This window comes from Magallana gigas, chromosome 3 (assembly GCF_963853765.1).
Source record: "Magallana gigas chromosome 3, xbMagGiga1.1, whole genome shotgun sequence".
Classification (NCBI taxonomy): Eukaryota; Metazoa; Mollusca; class Bivalvia; order Ostreida; family Ostreidae; genus Magallana; species Magallana gigas.
This window is the reverse complement of record NC_088855.1, coordinates 16366029-16376430: the sequence shown is the minus strand read 5'-3', so window position 1 is coordinate 16376430 and position 10402 is coordinate 16366029. Positions and strand designations below refer to the sequence as shown.

The window sequence follows — 10402 nt, the reverse complement described above, 5'->3', positions numbered from 1 at the left end:
TCTTTCAGATAGAGAGAGAGAAAAGGTAATAGTTTGACAATACATGTATCTTATTAATACAACTAAATTTAACCTTGATATGGTTGCCCCACCCCCTAACCAAGAATAATAAAACAATATTAATTATAATAAAAATAAAAAAAATCACAAGTTTTCAAATTGTGATAATTTTAATAAGTAGATGTAACTAGAAAAAACAACAAACGTTGCCGATATGTAGATGTGTACATTTATCAGTTCATTTGTTAAAAAAAACCCCAAAAACATTATGCTGAAACATCATCAGGCACGTAGCATCGGGAAGGGGGGGGGGGCATAAATGATGCTTTGAGTCTGATATATCATAATTTAAATGGTAAGGCCTTCCGATGACCGAGTGCGGACAACAAGGCGTGTCTATGACTCAGTCTATTAAGATCTGCACACTGCTTACAAGATATTGTATGGCTTTTTAATCTCGAGGATCCGCACGCAGAATCCCGCTATCGTCTTAATGGACAAAATTAACATGGTTATGTCATTTACATCTCTAAAGAATTGTAATGAATACGACTGAAATCATCCCAATGTCCCATCTCTGAATATGAATATATGGATGAAAATCTCATAAAACAATTCTTGGTGTTGCATGCTACGGCAGTTATCTGTAAATTAATGATTTTGCTGAAAGTCTTGGCTTCCTTCTTAATTTGTCGAGTCTGCAAAATGTTGTCGAGTCTGCAACATAATCAGCTTTGAAATAGAATGGAATTAGGTCACACGTCATACAAATTGTCGCAGGTGCTCCCTGATTTAGCTTTCCGAGAGAAGAGTCTGTCTAGCAGTCCTAAGGCCCCTGACCTTTTGACCTTTGGCTTGGGGTGGGATCCAGGATTGACTTGAGGGGATTTCTTATTCCGACTGAGCCGGATTTGCCGTAGAATCCCCACCAGGAGTTCATCAACCTGATGGTTCAAGGCCACAGATGTCTCGATATATTTACAGCAGTGTGTGTCGGCTAATTTTCTTGCATCTGTAATGATGATAATTGAATATTGTGAAGAATATCGATCATATCCTCAAAACAATACATACAATCCAGCAACAATCTTATTTTAATGAATTGGAAAACAAGTAATCTAGTCAAACACGCATTTTATTTGCTCTTTGCGAATAAACAGAATAATGTACCATAAAACCCCCGAGACGATTTATACAATAATAGATTGTTATCTTTTGAAATGATAATAAAAACCTTTTTTTCAGTTCAGTGAAAGAGAAAATTGCGTGATGACTGCAAAATCATTCCAAATGGCGTTTTCTGCCTAAAAGAACTGTTATTCTGTGCGAAAACCCAAACAACAACAAAAATAAAACAAAACACGACGATTTCTGAATATAATTGTAGTCTGTAGCATTATTCCAATCTGAAAATGAGTTGTATTTTGGATATCATAAGCGAAAAGCTAACAGCGAAGACCAAATTAAAAAAGTACCAGCCATGTAGCTTTTAAAGAAATAAATGGTCTCTGATTGACAATTTTGTTCTTGTTACATTTAATGGAGAATTCGTAAAGCATTTTAATGTCTTTGTATCATTGAAAAAAAGCACAGCAAATTTAACGAAAAGTAAGACAAGTTTTTTTTTTTTTTCTTTTTTTAAAGAATGCTTTTAAAATCAAAAGAAATAATACCATTTGCCGGAACTGCCCTCTTTCGAACCAAGTCGATTTTATTGGCGACAAGGATGATGGTTTTGTTGATTTTCAGTTCGTTTCGGATTTTGTTGAGGTTATCTTTGGCAATTTGGAAGGTTGAGGGATTGTTGACAGAGAACACTATGACGTAAGCATCCACACTCAGGGTTTTTAGCAACTCCTGCAAAAAATAAATATAGAATAGTCGAGGAATGCACAAGATATTGATAGTTGTTCCAGAAAGCTATGATTGCGCAAATACAGCAGGCAGAGAATACTATCATTGGATGCAATTACTTGGTACCCAATTTGGTTTTTTGTGTTAATTGCGTGACCAAACTTTTTAAATTAATTCTGGTGAGGCAGAGACGTAGAGGCAATGGAAAGAAAAGGGTTGATGGGTTTTTTTGTTTTTTTTCCAGAACTGAAGTAGTCGCAGCATTGCATCTTATTTAATGTTCTTCTGGAAGTAGTCTATACAGAGTCCTATAATCTAATATCAGTCAGCTCAGAAGAGGTCGATGTCTGTTCGAAACTTCAAACGCATTTCGTGAAACAATTAATAGAAGTCTCGACGGAATTTTATTTGCACTAACGCGTTTCTTTTGTAGCAATTTTTTTGTCTACATTACAGTGTATATAATTTCTATCAGGACTAACGGGAAACGGTGAAAGTAAACCACATTATATTTCTTTGTGTTTTAGAGCTGATGTCGTTTTAATAAGATATTCTTTTAAAATAATTGTGGACAAAATGCAATATTCACCCGACACCGCTTCAATCTTGTCTCAACAATTTTTTTTATCTACTAGGTTATTCCAATACACGTTGTAGAAAAATGGAGGGGGGGGGGGGCTTTCTCATCTATCATTTCAACTTGATAAAAGCTTTCAAAAAATGAATTGTTCTCATCACTTCCGTGTCTCATCTTCTGATCAATAAGACCTTCTATTGCTGTAATTTGCGATTGCCCTAGATGACTTCCTTACATAAGTTACAATGAACTTGGTTTTTTTTTCTTCTATAATTAAAAGTCTGGAAGAAACGCGATAGGGCTTCTTAAAACGAGGTCAGTATTTCCAACCTCATCTTTCCTAGCCAAGGGAGTCTGACCCGTCACTTTCCTCATAATCAGGAGAGTAGCGGATTAGAACCCCTTGGCTAGTCTAGATGCTTTTACCTGACCATGGAATATCTTAAAGCATTTATATCTGTGGAAGAAACAATTTAATAATATATTGCACAGGAACCCGAAATAATTAATTCTTGAGCATCTTGTAGAAATAAAATAGAATAATATCAATTAGTGCATTAATTTTCAATGCATTGAATTTTTCAAAAAACTAGTTTCAAAGTCTAATTTTTAATCTTATAACGTTTAATCAAAAACGCATAATTACAGTACTAGCTTGTCCAGAGCATAGTTACATATAAATTGTGTTGATCGATCCAGAAAAACAAATCGAATCGCGCAACAACCAACGATTAAGGATACACGTGAATTTCACACATAATTTGATCTTCAAGAAGGTGTATAAACCTACATAACATTTCAACAAGTTGTGCTCAGACATTTGTAATGAATTTGCGCAGTTTCGTATAAAGGGCGTGTTTGCTTATTTTATTGTCGTTCAGAACAAAATGGCGTCTCATAGATGATTCACTGGTGTACATACCAGTAAAATGCCATATTAACCATACAAATTTAAACAAATGATATAAATTATATAGAGCAATGTGTCCTAACGGAGATGAGATTTTTACGCTTTTTATTATGCTATTAACCCGAGCTGCGTTCAAGATCGTACATGTAGCTGCTACGGAGGGCTACGTAGTTGAACGGTAAGCTAGCCTAGCCGCTACGTAGATATCCGTGTCCTAAATATTTTATGCTAAGCATCAAGTTCAAGATGGCCACCTTAGTTACCACTTTGTAACATACATGAAATCTCTCATTTAGTGATATTTTATTCATCCTTAAAGTTATTTTAACATGTATATATTTCCGCTTGAAATTAACAAATTACATGTATGTCGATGTATTATTATTTAGTTGAATATGTTAAACTTCATATCTGAGACCTAGCGGCTAACCTAGCGGTCCGTTCAATAGACCTAGATAGCTACGACCTAGCGGCTAGGCTAGCTGCTACGATCTTGAACGCAGCCCCGATCTCAAAAAAATATTGTAATGCATGCAGCTATATCAGTATCACCGATGATGTTTTCATTTAGAGGATGCAATGCGCGCTAGAAACGACATCGAAAATAAAAACCCACTCAGTCTTGTCACATGTCTTTGATTAACAATGTAAACATGTAGATGGTTTGTATAATTAAGTTATTAAGAATTAATGTGTTAATTTCCTATTCGAATAATTTTTAGGTGTTAAAAAACTTCATGCACAAAAGTATACCTGATTATCAGTGACGTCATGAAATTCAATGGTAGATTCCTCACCGTCAAGAAGTACAGAGACCGTCATCTCGTCTTCAACGTCACCTTAAAATGTAAAAACAAAGATTATCCACAAAAATAATGGTACATAACAAAATCGCAAAATAAATATCTCTCTCTCTCTCTCTCTCTCTCTCTCTCTCTCTCTCTCTCTCTCTCTCTCTCTGCATCATACATGCATATATTAACGAGAACAGGTTTAATAAGAATATTGTTCTTCATTCAAAATAATCACACTGCTCTCCAAATGTTTAGCACTAAATCATGATGAAACTTCAATCAACCCAACTACATGGATACAATCCGATTCCTTGGTCAATGAACGGCCGCCGCAAGTCAAACGAGGATAACCATCAGAACATCGCTGACACACACATACGTCATGAAGATGGTCACTTGTAATGGATCTAAAGGCCACGGCTCTTTCATTTGCCGATTACTTGGAACTTTATAATTTTAAACGGAATGCATACTTTAAACAAAAATTCCTCTTCATTAAAATGATTGTGTTTATTAGTTCATCATATAATATTAATAATTGCGTTTATTGCTTAATTAAGATTCTAAAACTGAGCACCTCTAATTTATAAATCGTGTAGAAACACACGTGCTTCTTGATATCTGAATCCAATCCAATATCATCACAACAGGAAGACTTCCATCTTTCATTATGGCATTACGATTTATCATCTCGGTCTCAGGTGGGTTTCTCTCTTTAGAATACATGCTTCTTGTCACAAGCTTTCCCTCTAATTATGAACCCACAAAAGATGTATAGAGACGCCTTCATCCTTCTTTTATTAATCAAAGCCTGACCGCATGGTATGTAACCTTTCACAGCATGTGCCAGTAACTAGTACTTATACTAGGAACTATAACACACGTGACAAGGTTAATATATTAATTGGAAAGAAAACACAACTGTCGTACTAAACTGGGACCGGTGAATTTCTGAAAACTGTCAATCATTTATAAATGAAGACCCTGCAATTTACTAAACTCACATATGCTGTTGAGTTATCGTATAACTTTTCAGCTAAATATAATTAATAAGAATCAAGTTATTTTGTAAGCCTAATAAATCCGTAAATCGGTGTTATACTTAAAGCTTAGGAGCATTGACAGAATGATTCATCGGTATATATAAATTTAAATTTCTTTAAAGTTATTGTACGTGTTCTAAATTTGATGAATTTCAAACCTCTGTTCAAGTTTCCCCCTAACTGTAGTAGTATATACTTTACTAGTACATGTACATGGATACATGGTATATTTTCACCAATGACTTGGCGCAAGTTATAAAATAACGTTTAATTAATGTTCAAAGTGAGCTTCAAAACTACCTTCAAGAACATCTTCGTGACTACATAGAGAAAGTCATCCACCATTAGCCATTAGACGCTGGCAAACAACTTTGATACCATACGTTAGAAAACATACGCACTATCATTCAGGTTTTTTATTCATTTTTTTGTTAGAGGGGGAGAAATGACGCGCATTTCTTCCAAGAAAATACAAAGAGGCAACCTAAGAATAATATCCGTTGCGTGGCAAAACTCCAGCGGAGTTTCTTTCTCTGCATGAGGTTCCAAAGGTTATATTAATTTCCTCTCCGGAACAGAGATACCGCGAGAGTTTCTTTCTTTCGGCTTTCAAATGGTGACACTTAGGCAAAATAGATCATTGGAAAGGCCCACAAACACTTTCTCGAGTCTGATTTGAATTTCTAATGAATTGTAAATAGTTTTATCCATTATATTGATCTTTTTTGCAATTCTTGTGCGTTTCTTTTGCACTAAACATTAACAGCATTGAGATGTGAAGTGGCACGTACGTAAGGTTTTCTCAAGATTTATTAAAATAAACCCCGCAAACTTGTCGTAAATCACGACAAAAAAACCATACAAACAGCTGATAGCTTTACATTGAATCATTGATTCGAGATAGCGAAGATGCTGATACCGAGCAATTCTCCACGGTCTTGCTAACTCTGTAACAACTGTTAATGTTACAAAACGGCACATGCAATGGTTTCGTCAATATTGTCCACGGGCTTGCTACTATATATACATGTACATTGTAGTTTCCCGTTTCTGTTCTCTGGTTATGGGTTATCAACTTAAGTTACAAAGGATCGTTACAACTACAAATGCATAAAATACATCTAATCTGTATCCCTTTATATCTATACTATATGATAACTGTGTCATGATGAAATATGAAATGAAACACGATCCGGATCCACTGTGTGCGTTAGAGTATTGCACAAAAAAATAAAATAAAAAATAAATCAAATGACTATAATGTGAGATAAGATAGCTTTCGTGTCATGTCTTCTTATTAAGCTGTCATGTTGTAAATTTTGTATTTACATCCACCCAGTAAATTCAAAATTTACAAAATACGACAAAGCCATAAAATGTTTTGGCGTCATCTTCGCTAGCCGAGGGTTTACGATCCTCTCCGCTCCTCTGGCGAAGTGGATCGTAAACCATTGACTAGCAAAGATGCTTAGGTGTTGGATTGGCAACCTAATAAAATTATTAAAATTGCGATTCTCTCAAGAAATAAAATGATCGCAAAGAAATAAATTCTCTTTGATACATGTGTAAACAACCTGCCATTCGACAATTACTGAATTGTTTATGGCACTTGATATGGAGCCTGAACATTATCAAATAGAAACTACCCCGAGGAACATGGCGGGCGGGGAATCTGTTAGTTATAAAAACCACAATAACTGCATGAATGATAACGTTCATGGATTTCAAGAAAAACGGCAAATCGTGGTTACGTAACTTGTGACGAATGCAAATGTCAGATTTGGATAAGGAACTATAATCAATCTTTCACAGACATGAATCGACTATTTCATTTTTATCTTGATAATTGGTGAGATCTGGAGAAGCTTCTTTAATTCCAGCTAATCAGTAACCAAGAATTTCTGTCAAATACATCTTATATGTTGAAGTGGCCAAAAATTAGATTTTTGCCTATTTTTTTTTTTTTTTGTTATCCATTTATTCATAAAATGTAGAACTTGCTTATCAATCGTTGTAAAATAAATAATTAAAGTTCAGGGGTTTTTTTTCATAAAATTAATTTGCAGATTTTAGTAAATAATACTATATGTACATGTACATGTACATGTAGTTTTTAATACATTTATTTCTTATTGACCTGTTAAATTCTTAAATTGTTTGCTTTAAAAAACATATGCATTGATTTTTTATCTTCTTTAAAAAAAATCTACATTACGTTTTTATGTTTAAATCTGCTACAACGCGCATTTCAAGTATTACTGTGCCTCTGACCAAAAAAAAAAAATTACTGCATGTACATTTTCAGATAGCTGAAAACGTGTTGATATCGAATGTCTTCGCTGTCTTATGTTTGTCAATAATTTGTAATGGACAGTTATTTACCGTGGACCCGATGAATGAGGAACCTCAATTAAGCAAATGCATTATAACGACCGATGTTCATTCTGCTACATGTAAGTTCTTTACACCAACTATGTACATGTACTTTCTATTTTTACTATCATGCATCCCAATGTATTCTGCAATGATATAGATTATTGATATAAAGTGGGGTTTTGGCCGATATACATACGACTTCTGTAATAAAGTAGCTGTTATCCATTGACAGGTAACACAAGGCAATATCGTGTTTCCTATCGACATTCTGGCATTGAAATATAGTGCCAATTTAAACATACAAATTAAGTTCATTTGTGCGCAATAGATTTACTGTGTATAATATAAAGCAAACATGTCTAATTCGATTTCTGAGCAATCCAGATTTCAGATCTGAGTTTCGTTTTTATGATGTTTGGAATTTAGATAAGGGGATGTGAAAGTGAATTATGGATCAATTTTGGGATACAATTTCTGCAATTAGACCTTCAAGCTTGTATAAAGGACACACACAACTAGCATCATTTTATTTAATTTGAGTTCATTCTCCTTTCTGTTATTTCCGTTTGCGTATAATTATCCAAATTCGATTTTTTAAATAAAAACAAGCAGCAAATTGAGTATTTAATTACCCTCTAACCCGAAGTATTTAAATTTTTTTTTCTAATTTCAGCAAAATGATAAGCATGCTATTTTAAGATATGACTCTTAATAAATACAATCTAATTTCTTAAAATAGTAAATACACAATTCATCGTGGCTCACAATAATAATTGAAACAACATTCATTATTTACGTACCAATAGATATTTCAAATCCGCCCATGTATTCGGACGTTTTGAACTGATTGACAAGAGCAGTTTTGCCCACACCCACGGACCCACAGAGCGCCACCCGGTACACATTCGGAATGGAGGTAGATGTGGCAAAGTCGATGACAGCTTCAGATTCCAGGTTATCCGATTCACTCGGAACTCTTTGTCTATGTCTGTTTATATGGAAAGGTTGTTCCGAAAAGCTTCCATCGGATGCCAAGCTCGTGTTGCTCTCGCGAAACGTGTCTCCCCTATTGACGATTCCTTTTGACGTCATTTTGAACGAGCGCATGCGACGTAACGGTTCCCCATTGGCGCCCTCTCTTACCGAGAGCAAGTCTTTAGCCCCAGTGTCGGGCATGCTGTTTCGTCTGGGGACATCAATAAGTTTCTGTACCCCACGGGCACGGGGTTTATTTTTAAAAGAGTTTGTCCTTGATGGAGGTGCAGATCCATTGTGTAGTTTCACGGGACTTGAATTCGCGATTTCCATAGCGAAAATAAAACACAAGGTTACAAAGTAAACTCAAATTTTGTTGAATTCTTACATATTTTATCAGTAAATCGCAAATTCACGTCTTAGATTAAAACTCGCAGCTAAGTTTTAGAAACAGCACCATTTTCTTTTTATATACGTATCTTCCAATATTGATCCGTGTCATTCAAACGATTGCAATGATAAACGCTCTCTACCAATTCCAGAAGATCACGCTATCCACGTGACTCCGCGATAGCTCGTGCAGAAACAGCATCACCAACTGCCAGACCGTATAATACACAGGTGAAGCAGAAAAAGGGATAACTATTCTGGGGATTCAATTTACCGCTATGTCAATCTCCCATGGAAAGAATAACATTCGCCGGGAGCTTCGGATTTCCATATATTGAACCGTTCTAATCAGTGAATATTCACCAATTTAGCATGAGAAGAATTGCAAATCACAATATATATTGCATTTTACATAGTACACACATTCATTCAAACACCAGTGAAGCTTCAAATATACATTTATGTACATGTATATTTTCTTTGGAATTGAATTTAGCCTAGACATTGATCAATGCTAGAATGACTTATGAAGATAACGACCGTCATCGAGAAAGCGGGAAAATGGAACCACCGGAACAAGATCCCGGTCGTCTGCTGTGTAACAAGCAAGATCAGTACATTAATGCCTGTATCAATAGATCTGCAACTACACACATGTTCCAATCAGGGAGGAAATGACCCGAGTAAACCAGCAGGTGAAATTCCCCGGATGCTCGATTTATGAGAAACAATATGATTTCTCTTTCATTGCTCGTTTTCTGGAGGGGAAAACACGGTAACGAAAATATTGTGTCTCGATTGATGTAGTTGCTGTAGGTATTAGTACAAGGGTTTCAGCGAAAATTTACAGCCCATTATTATATACCAAGTAAAAGACCTGCGTAGAACATAACGATTTGCCAAGTATTAACCGTATCTTAATGTGAAAAAGAACAAAGCAGGGCAAGAATTATATTCATTAATAAGCTTTGCAATGCTTTTCTCAACAAGCGTGTGTGTGTTTATTACTTTGGCAATGCTATTGACTAGCACATGCAGAATATTCTTGCATATAAAGCATAACATTTTACTTATTATTGCAATTAAACTTCCTTTGACAAGTTTCTAGTTATCTGGACAAATCTAGTAATTCTTCGAATAAGACTTGTATATCTCATTTGCATTATATGTCACCAATACATGATACATTGAATATAGAATATTCATATATCAATATAATAATAGGACGATATATCTTGTCCTAGGAAATTAGTTATACATGTAATTGTCGTGGATTAGATTTCAGGAGACATTCACGAGTAAAATATAGTACGTACAATCCTTGGTTTACTTGGTATCACAGCAACTATTAATATTACTACTACAACAACTACTGCTGCATTGGACTTCTTTGACTGTTTATTAGGAGATCTACAAAGACTAGGATGAGTTACTTTATTTAAATGGCATCAACATGAAGTTTCTAATTTGGTTTTTGTACGAC

The 10402-nt window shown here is 35.0% G+C and overlaps 1 protein-coding gene across 1 annotated transcript; it reads right to left on the bottom strand.

Annotated features, from left to right (window-relative positions):
• Nucleotides 1-151: 151 nt before the first annotated feature.
• Nucleotides 152-9213, bottom strand: LOC105348179 (ras-related protein Ral-a). The gene is made up of 4 exons (XM_011457504.4): nt 8355-9213; nt 4095-4180; nt 1674-1857; nt 152-1012 (listed from the first exon to the last, which is right to left on the bottom strand). The coding sequence occupies exons 1-4, from the start codon at nt 8860-8862 to the stop codon at nt 756-758; spliced, it is 1035 nt and encodes a 344-aa protein (XP_011455806.2). The 5' UTR covers nt 8863-9213; the 3' UTR covers nt 152-755.
• Nucleotides 9214-10402: the final 1189 nt, after the last annotated feature.